Below are 22500 nucleotides of genomic sequence, written 5' to 3'. Positions count from 1 at the left end.
GTAAGATGGTATGTTTCTATATTATGGATCTCAGTAAGATGGTATGTTTCTATATTATGGATCTCAGTAAGATGGTATGTTTCTATATTATGGATCTCAGTAAGATGGTATGTTTCTATATTATGGATCTTAGTAAGATGGTATGTTTCTATATTATGGATCTCAGTAAGATGGTATGTTTCTATATTATGGATCTCAGTAAGATGGTATGTTTCTATATTATGGATCTCAGTAAGATGGTATGTTTCTATATTATGGATCTTAGTAAGATGGTATGTTTCTATAACATTGTCGTGCTTTTTTCCTTCTTCTCCTTCTTCTTCAGCGAAGATTTGAGGGTATTGTTTTGATTTTCATAGCATTGTGTGATCGTGGTGGTTTTTAGTGTAAAGAACTGTGTGCAGATTGTGTGTTTGTTTGATAGTAACGTGTTGCATCCTGTGACATTATCACACAGCTGTGGTCACGATCGCTGGAGAGGACATTATTAGGATGTGAGCACACATAACAACGATCGTGTTATTATGGTGACCACAATTTCAACACCCCTAGGTTATAGAGTTATTATGACTATGTCCTGGAAGCTGCGCAGCAATTAGTAGTGTTGTTGTCTTTCAGATGTGGATGTGTGATGTGGGCCAGCTTACATTACAGTGGGAAACAAAGTTGGTCTGTCTGTGTGCATAATTACGCTATAAGGCATGAAATCAAAACCTTCACACACACACCCACCTTAATTTAATGTTACAATTGGCTTAGCAACAACTATTTTTTCCTCTGACGTTTTAGAATGGTATGATTTGAGTGGTGTGGTTCAAGTGGTGCTGTGTTGTGAATTATAGATTAGTAGATCAGATTTTTCCTGAAAACAAAAGCTGAAATTGATTAGCGATTTTGGAATCGTCTCAAGGGGGAGTCCAGAGCCTTTCTGGCTAGACTTGGTCTGAGTGTTCAGGAGCAGGTGCAAGAGGGCCAAAGACCCGACTGACTGCCCTTTCAATGAAGTGTACTTTAGCTCCATAGACTTGTAGGGGAGGGGGGGGGGGGTGGTTCAAGCATCTCCAGGGTCTATCCTCTCCTTGGTGTGGAGGCCTAATGCCGCTTTTCCATTGACCAGACCGGTACGGCTCGGAACGGCACGCATTTGAAGGTACGGTACGGGTAGGATACGCTTCCTTCTCCATTATACACAACAGACCTGGAGCGAGCCGGGACAGTAGGAGGAGTAAAGTGTCATAAGAGCACTTCACTTGAATAAGTGCTGCTATACAGCTCAACAGGGGGGGAAATGCGATAAGAATTATGTCAAAATGCAGCACTATCATGCACAGATCAGCCTTAAAACATGTAACGTTAGATATATAACGTTAGACAGGGAGCGATATATTTCTACGGAAAGGCTGTGCTTGACGCTTCCATTGGACTGACGCCGGGGCTCGTACAATCTCTGCGCTTGTTATAGATACGAGTGCTCCGGTGTCTTGCTGGTAGTCAAATATATTTATTTATACAGCATATGGGTGTTACGTGCCTGTTACTTGCCGCTTTCAGTTCTAGTAGATCTAGTATTTGAATTAATGAATGAATGGTCTTTATTGTCATTGATATAGTACAGGTACCAAACAACGAAATTTGGGAGGGGGGGCTCCCCTGGTGCTAGGAAAAAAAAAAACTAAAAACAAGAAGGGAAAAGAGCTGGTTTACATAAATAAAGGCTATGTACACTATCCACTATACTATACTATACAAATAAAACACCGTGCTGTATTCTATGCTATGCTATACCTATTCTAACATTTCCTATTCTCTGAACCTTATGTACCCTAGGGTTGTCATATTGCACATAGTGTTATTGCACATTCATTTAAAGTGTCGCAGTTTGCAGGTTTGAAATGTACACAGTTGTGTTTCAGTATTACACTTGATTTCAATCTAGTAGCTGCCATCAATTTGTCTAGATTGTCCAGGGCCTAGAACCTAGGTCTTTGCTGTGTTCAGGGCCTGAATGGCCCTGGGGTAGAAGCTGAGCTTCAGTCTGTTTGTCCTTGCGAACATGGTCCTGAACCGCCTGTTCGAGTGCAGCCGAGCAAAGTGTTCGTACCCAGGGTGGGATGGGTCTCTGGAGATCTTGGAGGCCTTCCTGAGGCAGCGTGTGTTGTACAGCTCTTCCAGAGAGGGGAGGGGGGCGCCGGTGATCTTCTGGGCCGATCTCACGACTCTCTGTAGCGCATTCCTCTCTGCGGCTGTGCAGCTGGAGAACCACACGCAGATGCAGTAGGTGAGGATGCTCTTCACTGCGCAGCGGTAGAAGGTCACCAGCATCTCCTGTCCGATGTGGTCTTTCCTGAGGACTCTCAGGAAGTAGAGCCGCTGTTGTGCCTTCTTGATGATGGCTTCTGTGTTGATCTTCCAGGACAGGTCATCCTGTATGTGCACCCTCAGGAATCGGAGGGTTGAGACTCTCTCCACGCTCCCTCCATCGACGAGCAGGGGCTGGACCTCAGATTTTTTCCTCCTGAAGTCCACGATTTCTAGTAGATCTAGTAGTAGTTAGAGAGGATCCATCACAGTCACTGGGAGAACCTCCTTAGATGTTCTCCTGGAGGAGCATTGTGACTGCAGAGGCATTGCTGTGTTATAACATGTTACCTTATGTGTTATAACATGTTATTTTATGTGTTATAACATGTTACCTTATGTGTTATAACATGTTATTTTATGTGTTATAACATGTTATCTTATATGTTATGTTATTGCTATGTTATATTATATGTTATCATTAATGACGTTATAAGTTTTAAGTTTTGAGAAGTTATGGCATGTCAAAAGCAGAGCCTGAACGATTTGGGTCTTCGAACTTTACACTCTCTTCTCAAGAGTCAACAAACTGCATTGGACACTTGGTACTACCCAATTGGAACTACCCAAACTGCTTGTGACAAGAATGTCTAAAAATCTGAAATTCATTCAATTCAAATTCGCTTTGCTCTGCGTCGTTTGGAGCTGTGAGAACGCGCATTCGAAGTCGCTCCCGGAGCAAACAACCAACGGATGCTCCGCTTGAAAAGGATGGTTTCGCTCCGGTTAGAAACGACGCATTGAGGCTGTCCATAGGAAAACAACAGCGCATGTGTGTTGATCTGGATAAGAGCGGGACAAACGGGCAATTCAAACATTTTCGGACCAATCAACTACCACGTCTGTTGCTTCGATTGCGTATGTTACTTCGTTTACATAAAGGGCTGTGAGAACGCAAATCTGAGAAATAATTTATGCAACATTGTTGCAAACTCATCCACACGCTCCGGGTCCTGATTCAGACTTTCATGTGAGAACATGACCTATATCTTCCAAACTCTGACCAGAGATCCATGCAACCATCATCAAGAAATTCACCCCACGCAACAGCAAAACCTTTACAACTCCCAGGCACAATCAGACACTCTGTACTTACGCTGTACTTACAATCTTTGAAAGCTCTAAATTACATTCTAACTGTGCAAAAGGACTTCCCACACGGCATAGCCAGAAACGCTGATGATGGCAACAACAGCATGTAGTGGGAATTTAAAGTGTGTTATTTTACTACTGTTGTCGTTATCTGGGAATGTGCAACCGAACCGGGTCCTATGCAAAATATTCTCAAAATATACCCACCCCTGCAGACGTCAAACATAGATCAGGTCTTGGCCTTGTGCATTTTAATGTTAGAAGTCTTCTCCCCAAATGGACATGACAAAGCTCTGGGGTGTTACGAGTACGACGGATATGGATGTTATTGTCTTATCAGAAACTTGTTTTAAAAAAAGTCGATACCTGACAATTTGATTGCAATTGATGGTTAACATATTTATAGATCTGATCGTGCTGGTAAAAGTGGTGTAGTTGCGATTTATGTTAAATCCAAACTTTGTAGCTCTACGTTACAGTCTATAACCAAAGCCAGACAATTTGGATTGCTTCCTGTTTAAGTGAATATATCCAAGGCTACTCACTTTACTGTTGTTGGATGTTACAGACCACCGTCTCCTCTCTCTCGGATGCCTTACACAGTCTCAATGACACCGATTTCATTCTTATTTTATTTTTTTACCTTATTTTTATTGAGAACAATACTTTTCAGTTTGTTTAGTTTTTTCACAAAACACGAACATGTCCCCCCCCACCACACCCCACAAAATCCCAAGTGGTGCAAACATAAGTATAAAAATAAATAATAATAATAACAGTGGTGATGATAGGTAATGAAGACAGTAGACAGGTATAGATAAGTAAACAAAGAAATAAAGAAAACTAAAGTGCAATTCATTTGTAAGTGAGGATAAATGAGATGGTCGTGTTGGTCTATGATATCGTATCTGTTATGATTTTAATATTATGTTAGGACCCTCTCTAGAACGAGATGATGCATCTCGAGGGGTTTATCCTGATAAAGAGATTACCGATTTCATTCTTATGGGCGATCTAAACTGGGATTGGTTGTCTTCTGCCTCGGATTGCTTTAAGGAACTGTGTGATTCCTTAAATCTCACACAATTTATTAATGCTCCCACTAGACCCAACCAAACAAATCTAAGCAAATCCACACTACTAGATCTCATCACAAACTCGCTCCACAAGTATACCTCGACTGCAGTATTCTGTAACAATGTCAGCGATCACTGTGCCTGTGTAAGAGACTCTAAATGACCCAAGTTCATACCTCGTTATGTTTTTAAAATACATTTTGATGAACAAGCATTTCTGCGTGATCTCTACAACAGTGACATTGACAGAGTCAGCTTAGTCCCTGATATTGAGTGTGCATGGGAACATTTTCATAATTCTTTCATGTTAATCTGCAATAAGCATGCCCCTATAAAAAAACAAATCAGGATCTCTGGGAAGGACAATCGTTGATTCACTGAGGAACTATCTAACCTGATCAGGGAACGGAATGTTTGTTGATCTGTCCAAGGCTGTTGACTCTGTTGACCATGAGCTGCCGCTGGGCAGACTCAGTGATGTTGGTATGGTGATTATTTCGATTAGGCCTAATCAAGTTAATCACAATAATATTCTGTAATTATTAATCAGATTAATCATGATCAGGGCTGGACTGGGACAAAAATTAGGCCCTGGCATTTTTGGCCCAGACAGGCCCACCCCAATCGGTCGGACCACACCCACCAGCACAAAAATACTTGCCTTATATACTCGTCTTATATACTGTGTGCTGTACAGTCATATGACAAACTGTAGTATTCCCCCAAACCACTACAAAGACGACTACATACAGTAAGCAATGGTACCAGTGCAAGTAGACCAGTGTACTCTAGGGATGCTCCGATCTGGATTTTTGGGGCCGATACCGATCACCGATATTTTTCCTCAAGATCAACCGATACCGATACCGATACCGATTTTTTTTAAAATACATAACTGTAGGCCTACTGACTGGATAGCCTACATATTTTTTGCTTTTTAGACAAAAGTTTTGATCCATTAGGCAACAAGCAAACGCAGACCCATTTTTATGGCATAGTAAAAGTCTGGCCTATCACCCAGTTAGGGCCTGAAGCCCAAGTCAGTGATATGGCTGTATAAAAGACATCATAAACGTGGCCTTCATGGTTTACATACTGTTACATCCTCCTATGTTTTCTGTTCAGTTATCTGTCTTCCCCAGGAAAAAAAAAAAAAAAAAAATAAATATCGGTTTTTGCGATCGGCCATTTTTGCCGATCACCGATCGAGTCATTTGGAGTGAAATCGGCCGATTTAAATCGGTGGCCGATAAATCGGAGCATCCCTAGTGTACTCAGTGATCAGATTCCAGAGCGAATTTACGAACGCAGCCTTGTTGTTCTAGATTTTTTTTCTCCATTATCAACCTATCATTGCGCTTTAGAGTAAAACAAAGCACGCAACTGTCGCGTCTATCTTTTCATGGCAACTCTACATTGTGATTTACAAGGGATATTAACTAATATTAAGTAATATTATTACTTGGTTACATTTTGCAATTGATCCGCGGTACACATGCGTGCCGAACCGTGGGGGGCGATCCGTTACACCCCTAACAGCTACCTATATTTTCCTTACCGGGTCAACGGTTACAGGCTGACTCGGCCCCGCTTCTTCTGTATCCTCTCTATCCTCTGTATCTGTACCCTGCTCCCGCTCCTCCCTGCCAGCCTCCTCTTCAACCTGTTGCTGTTGCTGCTGTGGTAAACTTGAGGGTGCAGCAAACATGTCCCTAATGTTTACACATTTGGCAGCATCTGCCTCGAGTTTCTTTTGTTTTTCTCCCTAAGTTTTTCCCAGCCTCCCTTCCGTTTTAGTGTGCTTTTGCGCTCCATCTCTCTCAGTATCTATCTAGTAACTATCCAGGCTAACTACATTTATTTTGCCTGCCGGCTCGGTCCAAAACTACCGCGAAACTGAGACGGAGGTCTGGTGCTGCGTGCGTGCGTGACCCCTGGCCCCCCCCCCCTTCTCTCTGTTGATTGGGCCAGCCCAGTGTCTGTACCGAAAATTGACCAATGGGCCGCTGTCCCTGATTTATGGGCCGTTCAATGGTAGCTTTCGATTTATGGGCCGTTCGATGGTAGCTTTCGGCCGGACCGGCTGGCAAAAAAAAAAAAAAAAAATTGTTTTTCCGGTCGGCTCGGCCCAAAACTACCACGGCCCACCGGGCAAATGCCCGGTATGCCAGATGGCCAGTCCAGCCCTGATCATGATTAATCACAAGTTTAAAATACTAGTATTTACTTTTTTGGGGGGAGATAAAACAAAAACATTTGTGGTGTTGGAATAAAGAGGAATGAGAGGTATTTTTGCAGATGTAGAATTGCAGACTTAATTAGCAGACAACCACATAAAGTTGTTACAAAGTAACGTCTGCTACGTATGCTTGCCTAGCAAGCTACAGCTTGCCTGTAAATTGTTTGCAAAGTAACATCTCAACCCAAATGACCCTTGAATGCTACAGTGAGTAGACCTATTTAAGAAACTGAATGCCATAGTGTCTTGGGGGCGGCTGTGGCGCAGGAGGTAGAGCTGCCGTCTAATGATCGCAAGGTTGGCAGCTCGGCGGTTCGATTCCCGGCTGGCCACATGTTGAAGTGTCCTTGGGCAAGACACTGAACCCCAAATTGCTCCCAGTGAGCGGGCCGGCGCCTTGCATGCTTGCTGCCATTGCTGTGTGAATGTGTGTGTGAATGGGTGAATGAGAGGCGTTGTAAAGCGCTTTGGATAAAGGCTATATAAGTCAGTCCATTTAGAGTCTCTAAAGAGACAAGTCCCTTTTCACACTCTTAGTTGAATAAGATTACTTGAAACAACTCAAGGTTTGTTTGTTTACAGTAACTTTCCAAATAAACATTTGGGTCAGCGTGTAGCGGATACTACTGATGGACACAGTTACATAATTCACTAATATGTTTGTATGCTGGGAATTGACTGTGGGCCCTTTAAGAGAGTTTACACAGGGTTCCCACGGGTCCTTGAAATCCTTGAAAGTTTGTGAATTTGAGAAAAGAAAATTAAGGTTTTAAAAGTTTTTGGGGTCATTGAAAGTGCTTGATTTCCCCTCTCTATCTAAAAAACCCCCAAAATATATAAAAAATAGATATAATTTACTTACTAGCTCGTCAACTAGTAAATAAGGTCATGTTCTCACATGAAAATCTGAATCATGACATGGAGCAAGTGGATGAGATTGCAACATTGTTGCATAAATTATTTATCTGATTTGCGTTCTCACAGCCCTTTATGTAAACGAAGTAACATACGCAATCGAAGCAACAGACGTGGTAGTTGATTGGTCAGAAAAATGGAAGGGAATGGAACCATGAAAAGGCCCTATCACCCTAGGTCCGGGTATGATAGGATATGGCCTGCGTTTGTGAAACAAGGTGAAAGAAGGTTGGTGTGCCAGTTACCAAATAAGCCGCAGATATTCTGTGTTTACACCGTGTAGTGAAGTGAAGTGAAACTTTATTTATATAGCGCCTTTCGTACACGGATGCAACTCAAAGCACTCTCTCCTTTGTTTACTTAACATTTTCAAAGTGTTGATAGTTACTTTCAATAACAAATATTGTACACAGACTATGGCTGTGTTCGAAATGGCATGCTAGCATACTGCCTACTACATACTCAATGAGTACGTACTGCATACTGCCTACTAAATTCATAATAAGTATGCCATTACCAGCCGACTGTTCACACTGAAGTATGCAGCTCAGTATCCCAGAATGCATTTCGCACCGGCCAGTGTTTATGACGTGTTTATATGTGTATTGTGTACAAATTAACCGCGATCGTTAACGCGCTAACATTGACAGCCCTAATATATACGGTAGATATTTCTTCTTCTAGCACGATGACTGCCAATGGCCACTGGCCTGAACTAGATTACTCTTCCTGCTACGACTGGTGGATTGATGATTCACTTGCTTAGTCAAAATGTATCGATTGTAAGTCACTTTGGAATAAGGCGTCTGCTAACTGCCAAAAATGGAAATGTCAAAATGTCAAGGCTGCTCAGATGAAGCAGGGTTGCTAGCCAGGGTTGCTAGCCAGGGTTGCTAGCCAGGGTCCAGTGTTGCTAGCCAGCTTGTGGTTGTTGTTATCTAGGCCTATTAGACGACGGTGTGGAAACACGGACGTGTAAGAATCTAAACCCGATATTGTAGCATAGACAGCAGAGAGGAAAGTCATGTGACCTCCATCTCTGACCCACTTTTAGGGCCGGTTTCAGAGACAAGGCTTAATCCTAATCCTAGACTAAAAAACATCTTCAATGGAGATTTTACATTGAAAGTGTGATTTAGTCCAGGACTAGGCTTAAGCTTTGTCTTAGAAACCGGCCCTTAGTGTTTTACATGTTTAAATCTAGTCTTGTCCCGCACCATATTCCTTTTTTTCTTTTTCTTTGAAAAACAAAAAGAAAAGTAGATCAATTGTCTTTTGTTTTACATTTTTTAAATTATTTATTACAATTAGAGCAGACATCGCCTACAGGACACTTTCAAAGTGAAAGAAAAATTCGACATATTTTCTATAATTTATTACAAACAGAAGAGCCTTGCTGTGGCTCAGCTAAAATGAACTCAAATGCAAAACTATTATCCTTGAATTAAACTTTTTGCAATCAGATATTCTGTTCTTTATTATTATTATTAGTAGTAGTATTTATTATTATTATTGTATATTTTAAAAAAGACATCCACTTTGAAAGTGTCCAGTAGGCTGTGTAGAGGTGACTGTGAAAGGAGGTGTAGACTTCCTGTGGACACTGTGTGTTGTCAGGAACTGCCTTCAGCAGCAGATGTGCTTTACAGTGTCATTGTGATGACATCAGCACTTCCCCAAGTTACACAAAGCAAATTGGGCGTTGAGATCTCTTCACAGCAGTTTGCAGAAAGGCTGTCTTGTCAAGAGGCTTGTAAACTGACCGTGGCTCCTAACGTTGTGTTATGCTAGCGGCTAGCCAGCTCTGTGGTCTCCGCCTCAGGGTGCAGGTTCTGACCAGTGTGTCTGTCTAACCCCCAGCTGTCTCCCACCCCAAGCCCCAGGAACACAGGGCTACTCTGAGGCTATTCGGTTGTTCGTGACGTGTTTCCGGGTCCAACGTTGGCTGAGGCGCTCTCTTCGAAATGCCTCAGTAATAATAATAATTCATTATATTTGTATAGCGCTTTTCCGAGGCTCAAAGACGCTGACAAATATGGGAAAAACGGGAAAGTGTGTCCCTTGTTGTATGAATAGATCAGAGTCAGAAAAACTATTGAACTGTCACTCTACCGCTTTAGTACACTGGTACTCTGGTGCAGGGAATTTCTGGTTTGGACCCGGAAATTGCTAAACGTCACATTTGACGTCAGACTTAACAACCGAATAGGCGTCGACCAGCTCAATGCACGATGTTCTGAGGTGCTTATATAATGGACTCAGAATAGGCATTATCCAATATGGCATTATAGCATCACCCACCATGTTGTTAATGGGATGAGAAGCACTGCAGCCATTCGTATGCTCCTATGACAGTTTGGACATAAGCGATCCGTAAATCTGGTCTAATCCACATTGGCTCCACATTCACGTAGGAAGAGGAAGGGTCGCTGCACTGAAGGGACTGTCTTTTATGTTCCCTTCCCCGCCGTGCCAGGCTTTTAAAGAGGTAGAGAGGTATAGCGAGAGGGCTTTTAAAGAGGTATAGAGAGAGGGCTTTTAAAGAGGTATAGAGTGAGGGCTCTTAAAGAGGTATAGAGGGGAGGTATGCGGGGATGCAAATGATAAACAGCTCCACTCTATCTCTCTCTCTCCCTGTTGTGTTGGAAGGGTGTTGGAAGTATTGTCAGTTGACTTTCGGGGGCCACCTTTAAGAAACTAAGAAAGAGAATGTTCAAAAGAGTTGAGCTGGACTGATAATATCTGTTATTCAATTCAATTCAATTCAATTCAATTCAATTCAATTAAATTCAACTTTATTCGCCATGTGCAGTGCACTAGGAACATGACTTGGTATTCTCCATGCTGAACAAGCTACAGTACATACAACATTACTCAAGACAGTATATACAGTACCAATATGAGTGAAATAAATATACTGTACAACTTGCAAAAACATGTAAGGTGCAATTAGTGATGCTCCGATCTGATCGGCGCCGATCGGTATCGGCCGATATGGCCTTGATCGGTTTTGATCGGAGTTCTCAAAACGGCCGATCAAACACGACCGATCAGTTAACAAAATGGCGTCGCCAGTCTGGAAATATTACACAGTGTCGGAAAGAGACAACAAATATGCAGTTTGTAATGTCTGCGCAAAAGAAATTCCTCGCGGAGGAACGCACGCAAGGACTTTCAATACCACGAATATCATACGGCATTTGCTGCGTTCGTCGATTCGCTCCGAGAGCGCCGAAGCGCACACTGGGCTCGACGTCATAAAGGGACCGAGTGCTTTGATTGGACGAGAGGTGTTCCACGAGTGCTGGTCAGAGTTCCAGCGCGACTTCACGAGCGTAGTGTAGGTAGTGTTCAGCGACGTCATGTGACCCCGCGAGCAGGAAGTCACTAAGCTAGACTAAGGTCCATAGCAACAACAACTATTAGCGCGAGAGTTTTAGGTCTTTCTCTGTGCACCTTGCACAAGTGTAGATAGCGAGCGACTTTTCAGCATAGCAGGACATATTTGAGATGATAAGAGGAACAGGCTGAGTGCCAAAAACGCTGAGATGCTTGTATTTCTCAAGGCTAATCTGACAGTGATGCTGCTTAATCAGAAGTAAGGTTTGAGTCTGAAATCTCCTTAGGTGAAATGTTTTGTTTTTTTGTTTTATTGATTATTGCTGACTTGCTGTCTTATCTCCTCCTAAATATGACTTGAAACTGACTGACTTGAAACAGTATTTTATATTTGGCTATAGCCTGTTTATGTTGCAGTTTAGTTTGGGTATGTTTATTGTTCCTCAGGAAAGCTACAGTATAAGCTCCAAGTTCTCTAAGAGCCCCTAGTTCCTCTCATTCGAGTGGAATGTTGCACATTTGATGTGACAGTGTACATTTTATTTATTATGATTTTTATTTTCACATTTTATTTGTTTTTCCTGAAGTAAGCTACAGGTGGTTGTGAATTCAATAAAACAGATGGTTGTCAATTCATGATACTTTCTCATCTCCTAATTTCATTTGAATACTTAATATACAATGTCAATGGTGTTAAGAATAATTAAAAACATAAATAATGCTACACAATAAATAGAATGCTTCAATTGCCATTTTCGACGCTGTGATCGGTGATCGGTGATATCGGATCGGCAGATCACTGATTCCAGTGATCGGTGATCGGTGATCGGCACCAAAAACCCTGATCGGAGCATCTCTAGGTGCAATGATCAGGAGTTATTGAGGCGCAGTAGGTAGAGCCGGCATCTAATGATCGCAAGGTTGGCAGATCGGCGGTTCGAGCCCCGGCTGGCCACATGTCGAAGTGTCCTTGGGCAAGACACTGAACCCCAAATTGCTCCCAATGAGCGGGTCGGCGCCTTGCATGGTAGCTTGCCGCCATTGGTGTGTGAATGTGTGTGTGAATGGGTGAATGAGAGGCCGTTGTAAAGCGCTTTGGTCAAAGGCGCTATATAAGTCAGTCCATTTACCATTTGGGGAATAAACTGTAGAAACTGAAGAAACTATATCTGAGTTGTCTGAACATGGCAGAGAGAGAGAGAGAGAGAGAGAGAGAGAGAGAGAGAGAGAGAGAGAGAGAGAGAGAGAGAGAGAGAGAGAGAGAGAGAGAGAGAGAGAGAGAGAGAGAGAGAGAGAGAGAGAGAGAGAGAGAGAGAGAGAGAGAGAGAGAGAGAGAGAGAGAGAGAGAGAGAGAGAGAGAGAGAGAGAGAGAGAGAGAGAGAGAGAGAGAGAGAGAGAGAGAGAGCTGGGTAGTTTTCAGCGGGCAGGAAATGGGCTGGACAGGGTGTGCCAAGACAGGAAGCCTGACTGAGTGCCCCCCCCCCCTCAGCTCCACCTTCACCCCCCCTCCGTCCCCATGACCCTCCACCACCACACCTCAGTGTACAGCGCTGCCTCAGTCCGTCACGTGTGTTTCCTGTTTTCATTTCTCTCTCCATCCTCCATGTTTACCCCGTCCCCCTGTCGGAGAGCAAGTCTCTGCAGTCCCACAGCTCAGCAGCAGCTCACCTCAGTGGCGGCTGAACCGTCTTGTGTATGATAACAGTAACAAAATGCCCCTTGTTTTCTGTCTCGTACGCTGATAGTTAATCGCAGGATTTGGATCACTTGAACATCTTGAACAAGGTTGAGGAAATCCTGATTTCCACATGTGTTTTTTACTCTACTTTGGTTTGGAGTGACAACATATGGAACGTGAGGAATTATCAAGAGATGTAGCCTGATAAAAGTGTGTTAGAACAGAGATGTAGCCTGATAACGGTGTGTTAGAGCAGGGTTAGGGTTAGGGTTAGGGTTGGGTACCGAAAATCGGTACCGGTAGGTACCGGTTACTTTACATTCGGTATGTACCCGTACCGAATCGCAAAGGAGATTTCGGTGCCTCATTTCGGTACTTTTCACTGTCAACTGGTGACTCGACGTCACATCGCCTGTTAAATTTCCACTCAGTGAAAGCAGCGAGTACGGAAGGATAACGAGAAGGTTGCTAATAGCAACTTCCGCTAGCGGGTTGGCGTAACGCGACGCTCGACTTATGGGTGCGTTTGTAAACTCGTTCTGGAATTCTGATCACCACTCGTGGAATGCCTTCTGTCCAATCAAATGACTTGCTCCCCTTATGACGTCGGGCCCAGTGTGCGCTGCCGACGCTCTCAGAGCGAGTTTACGAACGCAAGCCTTTGATTGGACAGTGCACTCCAGGATTCGACGCGTCTGTTGATGACGTAGTGCGGATGTGTGGCTGCGTCTCTGCGAGGTGGACAACATGATCGGGGATCTCTTGATATTCGGGTACTGTCCTTATCCTACTACTGTGTCTGAAAAATGAATCGTCATGTGTCATGGACCAGAGAGGGGGAGGGGAGTTGTAGTAGCTGAGCGGCAACATAGTTTGGATTTTGACGAGGTGGAGGGCTCCAGTTCATCAGAGTTATATTTCCTCTTGGTCTTCTTGGTTCTGGGGGCTATGCAGGCCTCTTCACTAGATCCCTTTTCTAAGAATATTCTGATGTCCTTGAGGGGCTGCCGAACAAGTGTGTACTCGTATTCGACATCAGTACCAACGATAGGCACCCCCAGCTTAATGGAGTCCCCAAGGCTCAGGAGTTTTATTTTCATTTATTTTAATTTGAGTGTATATTTAACTAATATATATTGTGCCTCAGCAATAAAAAAGTGAAAAGCTGTTTAATGTTGTCGACCGTGTTATTATATGTCATTTTAAAAAATCAAAAGTACCGAATTAAGTACCGTTTTGGTACCGGTACCGTTTTTAAAGTATCGGTTAGGTACCGGTACCGGATAAAACCCAAACGGTACCCAACCCTAGTTAGGGTTAACCCTGTTAGCCTGATGAAGGTCTGTTAGAGCAGGGTTACGGTAGGGTAGGGTAGGGTAGTGTAGTGTAGTGTAGTGTGTAGGGTAGGGTAGTGTAGGGTAGGGTAGGGTAGGGTAGGTTAGCTGCGTGTTCTTGAATTCGGTCTCTGTTTTGTTGAGGTTTAAGCAGCACATGTTGTAGAACATGCCCATGACCAGATCACCACCGGTGTCTGAGGTTGGCTACTACACCACTCTGCTAATCAATAATCTCAGTATGGGTTATATAAGGACTCTCCCCAAACCCATATGTCCTTTTAAAAAAACAAACATGTTTAGACCGACCGTTTTGATTTGATTGATTTGACTCCAAATCTGAATGTCATGGCTGCACGGCTTTCCTCATGATGGATGTGTTACACCTTAACTGCTCCTCCTGAGACTTCTACTGCCCCCCAGCACTGCGTCTCCTGAAGACACCCGCTTTTCCCCTCTACTGTGTCCCCTAAAACTTCTATTGCCCCCCTTGTACTGTTTCTCTGTTTCTCCAGTGTCTATATAAAAATAAAAAAATAAAAAAGTCTAGGTTGAGAAAATGGTGATAGAAGTAGATTTTTCCTTCTATCACAGAGACTGCCAATGGCCCCTGGCCTGAGCTATATATAAAGCTTTACTTACTTACTTACTTACTTACTAGTAAGGCAATGTGACAGGAAAAACATTTTGATAGGATGGGTGTTGGTCACATATTCCTGTGAACCACTACTACTACTCAAAGGCTCTCTATGCTAACATGACTCAACAATGCTGCATGAACCAACTCTCCTGTTGGTGTACTGACTGGTTCCTGTGTGGTAGACAGTCAGGTTGGTGTGTCCTGCCTGGTCCAGTCAGGTTGGTGTGTACTGTCTGGTCCAGTCAGGTTGGTGTGTGCTGTCTGGTCCAGTCAGGTTGGTGTGTACTGTCTGGTCCAGTCAGGTGGGTGTGTACTGCCTGGTCCAGTCAGGTGGGTGTGTACTGTCTGGGTCAGTCAGGTTGGTGTGTACCGCCTGGTCCAGTCAGGTTGGTGTGTACTGTCTGGTCCAGTCAGGTTGGTGTGTACGGCCTGGTGCAGTCAGGTTGGTGTGTACTGTCTGGTCCAGTCAGGTGGGTGTGTACTGTCTGGTCCAGTCAGGTTGGTGTGTACTGTCTGGTCCAGTCAGGTTGGTGTGTACGGCCTGGTCCAGTCAGGTTGGTGTGTACTGTCTGGTCCAGTCAGGTTGGTGTGTACTGTCTGGTCCAGTCAGGTTGGTGTGTCCTGCCTGGTGCAGTCAGGTTGGTGTGTACGGCCTGGTCCAGTCAGGTTGGTGTGTACTGTCTGGTCCAGTCAGGTTGGTGTGTACTGCCTGGTCCAGTCAGGTGGGTGTGTACTGCCTGGTCCAGTCAGGTTGGTGTGTACTGTCTGGGTCAGTCAGGTTGGTGTGTACTGCCTGGTCCAGTCAGGTTGGTGTGTACTGCCTGGGTCAGTCAGGTTGGTGTGTGCTGTCTGGTCCAGTCAGGTTGGTGTGTACTGTCTGGTCCAGTCAGGTGGGTGTGTACTGTCTGGTGCAGTCAGGTTGGTGTGTACTGTCTGGTCCAGTCAGGTTGGTGTGTACTGTCTGGTCCAGTCAGGTTGGTGTGTACTGTCTGGTCCAGTCAGGTTGGTGTGTACGGCCTGGTCCAGTCAGGTGGGTGTGTACGGCCTGGTCCAGTCAGGTTGGTGTGTACTGTCTGGGTCAGTCAGGTTGGTGTGTACCGCCTGGTCCAGTCAGGTTGGTGTGTACCGCCTGGTCCAGTCAGGTTGGTGTGTACTGTCTGGTCCAGTCAGGCTGGTGGGTACGGCCTGGTCCAGTCAGGTTGGTGTGTACTGCCTGGTCCAGTCAGGTTGGTGTGTACTGTCTGGTCCAGTCAGGTTGGTGTGTACTTGTACTGTCTGGTCCAGTCAGGTTGGTGTGTACTGTCTGGTCCAGTCAGGTTGGTGTGTACGGCCTGGTCCAGTCAGGTGGGTGTGTACTGCCTGGGTCAGTCAGGTTGGTGTGTACCGCCTGGTCCAGTCAGGTTGGTGTGTACTGCCTGGTCCAGTCAGGTTGGTGTGTACTGTCTGGTCCAGTCAGGTTGGTGTGTACGGCCTGGTCCAGTCAGGTGGGTGTGTACGGCCTGGTCCAGTCAGGTGGGTGTGTACTGTCTGGTCCAGTCAGGTTGGTGTGTGCTGTCTGGTCCAGTCAGGTTGGTGTGTACTGTCCAGTCAGGTTGGTGTGTACTGCCTGGTGCAGTCAGGTTGGTGTGTACCGCCTGGTGCAGTCAGGTTGGTGTGTACTGTCTGGTTCCTGTGTAGAGACACAGTCAGGCCAGGTCACCAGTAGCATATCAATGGAGGCCTCATGAAGAGACACTCTCTGCCCCTGGAGAGGCTAGGCTAGGCTAGGCTAGGCTATCTCCTCTCCTCTCTGCCCCTGGGGAGGCTAGGCTAGGCTAGGCTATCTCCTCTCCTCTCTGCCCCTGGGGAGGCTAGGCTAGGCTATCTCCTCTCCTCTCTGCCCCTGGGGAGGCTAGGCTAGGCTAGGCTATCTCCTCTCCTCTCTGCCCCTGGAGAGGCTAGGCTAGGCTAGGCTAGGCTAGGCTATCTCCATCTCCTCTCCTCTCTGCCCCTGGGGAGGCTAGGCTAGGCTAGGCTAGGCTATCTCCTCTCCTCTCTGCCCCTGGGGAGGCTAGGCTAGGCTAGGCTATCTCCTCTCCTCATTGCCCCTGGGGAGGCTAGGCTATCTCCTCTCCTCTCTGAATGAATGAATGAATCATGAATGAATGGTCTTTATTGTCATTGCTATAGTACAGGTACCAAACAACGAAATTTAGGAGGGGTGGCTCCCCTGGTGTTAGGAAAGAAAAAAAACAAAAAAAAACAAGAAGGGAAAGGAGCTGGTTTACATAAATAAAGGCTATGTACACTATCCACTATACTATACTGTACAGATAAGACGACTAGGGTTGTCATATTGCACATAGTGTTATTGCACATTCATTTAAAGTGTCGCAGTTTGCAGGCTTGAAATGTACATATTTGTGCCTCAGCACTACACCTGATTTTTTCAATCCAGCAGCTGCCATCAATCCGTCCAGACTGTCCAGTCCTCCCTGGGGAGGCTAGGCTAGGCTAGGCTATCTCCTCTCCTCTCTGCCCCTACCACCACCACCGCCGCTCTCTCTCACCTCCTCATGTAATGTTATTAAGCAGTCATGGTTTCAGTCCGTTAGCTGCCCAGACTGCAGCTAGCTACCAGGCCATTGATGCCAGTGCGCCGCCCCTGGCATGGCCAGGGGTCCTGGGCAGCTGGCATCACATTCACACAAACGACAAAGTCTCACTGTGAGCTAATTGGGTCGGTTTCTTGTGTGGGAAGAACTACACAAGTGCTGGCGGTGTTCCCAATCCGTCCTTGTTTTTTTTTAAAGAGTGTTTTATGAGGAAAATACAGCAGTGGTGTTCGACTTAAACGTGGGTGTGAACATAAGTGTTTTTATTACGGTACTGAATGCATATTAAGACAGTTAGTCAAGCAGTTAACTCGTTAAATGCCTGATTTACAAAGATTGAAAACTTTAAAAAGGTTAGCTTGCCTGTAGCCATCAAGGCTCCGCTGAACATACTGGGGACCAGGGGAGGCTGCTATGGCAGTGTCAATCAATCAATCAATCAATCAGATGTATTTATATAGCACATTTAAGCATGACACTTCGTGACGTTAGAATTATAAGGTTCTATCTAAATTTGTCAAAATTTAGTTTCTTTACATAATCTGATCCATTTATTATTATTTTTTTATTGTTTATTATTGCCTGTGTGGTGTTATTTTTAAAATGTTGACATTTTTTAGTTAGTAATTCATAAAATACAAAGGTTCCATCTCACAAAACATAATGGAATGTAAAAACTTTGACGCTCAATATCTCTGAACTACCCTAAACGGAGATAATTCTAAGCTCACGAGTCACAACTCAACCAAAGTGCTTTACAGTAAAAAGTACTCCTAAAGCGTAAGTAAACAGAAAATAAACAACCAACAGAACAACACGTCAAAACAAACAAGGCAGGAGTCAGAGTGAGTCAGGGAACGCTAAGGAATACAAGTGAGTTTTGAGCTTAGATTTAATGGACTGTACATATGCAGAGACATGGTCACACAATCCCCCTTCTCACAAAGCCTCTGGGCCTGTGGCTGGTTATGCTAGAGCAAGTGTTTCACCTGTAGGCCCGTACCCAGCCCCTCACGCATGTTGAAGGACAGAAGGTGCGGGCGGTAGATCTGACCGTGGTTTAGTGGTTGTGGTCAGTAGATCTGACCGTGGTTTAGTGGTCGTGGTCAGTAGGTCTGACCGTGGTTTAGTGGTTCATCGACAGCAGGACTACAGGACGATACAGAGACATTGATGGAATGGAATTTAAAGCACGTGTTGAGAGACACACTGATCAGCTCTGCATTCTTCTTGCTTCTCCTCCTCCTCCTCCTCCTCTTCTTTCTCCTCCCCCTCCTCCTACTCCTCCTCTTCCTCCTCCTCCTCCTCCTCCTCCCCCTCCTCCTCCTCCTCCCCCTCCTCCTCTTCCTCCTCCTCCTACTCCTCCTCTTCCTCCTCCTCCTCCTCCCCCTCCTCCGCCTTCTCCCCCTCCTCCTCTTCCTCCTCCTCCCCCTCCCCCTCTTCCTCCCCCTCCTCCTCCTCTTCATTCTCCTCCTCCTCCCCCTCCTCCTTCTCCTCCTCATCCTCCTCCTCCTCCTCCCCCTCCTCCTCCCCCTCCTCCTCCTCCGCCTCCCCCTCCTCCTCTTCCTCCTCCACCTACTCCTCCTCTTCCTCCTCCTCCTCCTCCCCCTCCTCCGCCTTCTCCCCCTCCTCCTCTTCCTCCTCCTCCCCCTCCTCCCCCTCCCCCTCTTCCTCCCCCTCCTCCTCCTCTTCATTCTCCTCCTCCTCCTTCTCCTCCTCATCCTCCTCCTTCTCCTCCTCTTCCTCATCCGAAGGCACAGCTGTGACTTAATTAGACACACTCACTCTGCAAAATCGATCTCGTCGATACAAAGGTTGTCTTAACCAGGTCCCGGTGGAGAGGCAGGAAGTTGAAACGTGTGTGTTTGTCTGGGACAACTTTTGTAGCGCGCGCCCAGGCTCCTGATGTGTATCCCTATGCAGACGGGCATTCTTCCAAACCCCGCAGTCAGCCAGTGTGATTCCCATGTGAGATGTGGTACTCTCTGACCCACAATGCAACAGAGCACTCCAGATAATTCATCATCGTCCACTTCCCCTCCCAGTCATCCAGAGAGAGGACTAGGGACATCTGGGGGAAGTGAGATTATTAAATGGGCTCTGTCCTTTCCTGACCCCAGCTGCTATTACCTCAGACTATACAACTGCTGCTTAACATACAACATACTGTATACAACTGCTGCTTAACATACAACATACTGTATACAACTGCTGCTTAACATACAACATACTGTATACACCTGCTGCTTAACATAACATACACCTGCTACCTTAACATACAACATACACACCTGTCCTTAACATGCAACATATACCTGTCCTTAACATACAACATACACACCTGTCCTTAACATGCAACATACACACCTGTCCTTAACATGCAACATATACCTGTCCTTAACATACAACATACACACCTGTCCTTAACATGCAACATACACCTGTCCTTAACATGCAACATACACCTGTCCTTAACATGCAACATATACCTGTCCTTAACATACAACATACACACCTGTCCTTAACATACAACATACACACCTGTCCTTAACATACAACATACACCTGTCCTTAACATGCAACATACACACCTGTCCTTAACATACAACATACACCTGTCCTTAACATGCAACATACACACCTGTCCTTAACATGCAACATACACACCTGTCCTTAACATACAACACACACCTGCTACTTAACATACAACATACACACCTGTCCTTAACATACAACATACACCTGTCCTTAACATACGACACACACCTGCTACCTTAACATACAACATACACACCTGTCCTTAACATACAACATACACCTGTCCTTAACATACAACATACACACCTGTCCTTAACATGCAACATACACCTGTCCTTAACATGCAACATACACCTGTCCTTAACATACAACATACACCTGTCCTTAACATACAACATACACCTGTCCTTAACATACAACATACACCTGTCCTTAACATGCAACATACACCTGTCCTTAACATGCAACATACACACCTGTCCTTAACATGCAACATACACACCTGTCCTTAACATACAACATACACACCTGTCCTTAACATACAACATACACACCTGTCCTTAACATACAACACACACCTGTCCTTAACATACAACATACACACCTGTCCTTAACATACAACATACACACCTGTCCTTAACATGCAACATACACACCTGTCCTTAACATGCAACATACACACCTGTCCTTAACATACAACACACACCTGCTACTTAACATACAACATACACACCTGTCCTTAACATACAACATACACCTGTCCTTAACATACAACATACACCTGCTCCTTAACATACAACATACACACCTGTCCTTAACATACAACATACACACCTGTCCTTAACATGCAACATACACACCTGTCCTTAACATACAACATACACCTGTCCTTAACATGCAACATACACACCTGTCCTTAACATACAACATACACCTGTCCTTAACATACAACATACACACCTGTCCTTAACATACAACATACACACCTGTCCTTAACATACAACATACACACCTGTCCTTAACATACACCTGCTACCTTAACATACAACATACACCTGTCCTTAACATACAACATACACACCTGTCCTTAACATACAACATATATATATATATTTTTGCCATTTAGCAGACGCTTTTAATCCAAAGCGATTTACAATTACGAATTACAGGGACATGCCCCCTGGCTAAGTGCCTTACTCAAGGGCACACTAGTAGTGGTGTGGTTTCAGGCGGGATTTGAACTCACAACCTTCCGATCACAAGTCCAACTCACTATCCACTAGACCACCACTACCCCTACATATACAACTGCTGCTTAACATACAACATACACACCTGCTACCTTAAATGTGCGGTACAATGTACAGGGGTGGAATACAATATGAACAATGACAATAGTGCAATAGTGGTAATTGGCTCAGTATAATAGAGTAAAGTGGCTACGTAAATAATTAAAATAATCAGTGTTCACTTGGGTTTATCTTTGAAATAGACGTGTGTTTGTGATTGGTTCTCAGACGTGTGTTTGTGATTGGTTCTCAGACGTGTGTTTGTGATTGGTTCTCAGACGTGTGTTTGTGATTGGTTCTCAGACGTGTGTTTGTGATTGGTTCTCAGACGTGTGTTTGTGATTGGTTCTCAGACGTGTGTTTGTGATTGGTTCTCAGACGTGTGTTTGTGATTGGTTCTCAGACGTGTGTTTGTGATTGGTTCTCAGACGTGTGTTTGTGATTGGTTCTCAGACGTGTGTTTGTGATTGGTTCTCAGACGTTGTTTGTTCTCTGAGGCTCCGAGCCGCACCACAACCAAACAGGAACATTTCACTGGGTCAGTTCTCTGAATGTCATCGCTCCCTTGAATATTAAGAAGTCACAAGTCACATCACATGGGACATGTTTCCATTACTGTCTGTTTGGAAATGTCTAGACTGCTGTCACCTGGTGAATTCCAGGAAAGTGAAGATTTCTTTTTCTTTTTTTCTGAGTGGGGAAGTCCCACTCATTATTATTATTTTTTTTCATTTTATTGGACAGATACAGTGAAGACAGACAGGAAAGTAAGGAGAAGAAGGGAGAGAGGGCATGTCAGCAGGGCATGAGCCGGATTCCAACCCATGCCGACATGGGCACATGTGTGCACTGTAGACCGCGGTGCTAGACCACTGGACCACCCCAGGCCACAGAGTTGTGTTAAGTGTTCTTTGCTTGAGATGAGGTTGTGAAAAATACTGCTCTGATTTGTGTTTTCTGTCTGTTTCCTCTCCCTCCTCTCTACTTCCTGTTGCCCTCCTCTCTACTTCCTGTCCTGCAGGCTGTGAGCATCAACAAGGCCATCAACACGCAGGAGGTCGCCGTCAAAGAGAAGCATGCCAGGAATATCCTTTGTGTGTGTGTGTGTGTGTGTGTGTGTGTGTGTGTGTGTGTACATTCTGTATTCACATACCACCTGATATAGATGTTAGACAGACAGGAAAGTAAGAGAGGGCATGTCAGCAGGGCATGGGCCAGACTCGAACCCATGCCGACATGGGCACACGTGTGCACAGTAGACGGCGGTGCTAGACCACTGGACCACCCCGGGCCACAACAGAACCTTTACCTAGCCCACAAGTTGCATCACATTAATCCACATAGGAAGATATAAAATAAACAAACTGTAGTAAACAGACAGAGGGCTAACCCTACGTCTAACGCTGTG

At 44.9% G+C, this 22500-nt stretch overlaps 1 protein-coding gene across 1 annotated transcript in view; it reads left to right on the top strand.

Moving 5' to 3' along the window:
* The window catches only part of hip1 (huntingtin interacting protein 1), a 58308-nt gene that overhangs the window by 326 nt on the left and 35482 nt on the right, over positions 1 to 22500 (top strand). Inside the window, exon 2 of the mRNA XM_080547239.1 lies at positions 22114 to 22186. Coding sequence (XP_080403365.1) covers positions 22114 to 22186 — 73 coding nt within the window. The remainder of the gene's footprint in view (positions 1 to 22113; positions 22187 to 22500) is intronic.

This window comes from Nansenia antarctica (assembly GCF_963989245.1).
Source record: "Nansenia antarctica genome assembly, chromosome: 17".
Classification (NCBI taxonomy): Eukaryota; Metazoa; Chordata; class Actinopteri; order Argentiniformes; family Microstomatidae; genus Nansenia; species Nansenia antarctica.
The sequence above is the reverse complement of the archived record's forward strand: the minus strand, read 5'-3'. Positions and strand labels throughout refer to the sequence as shown.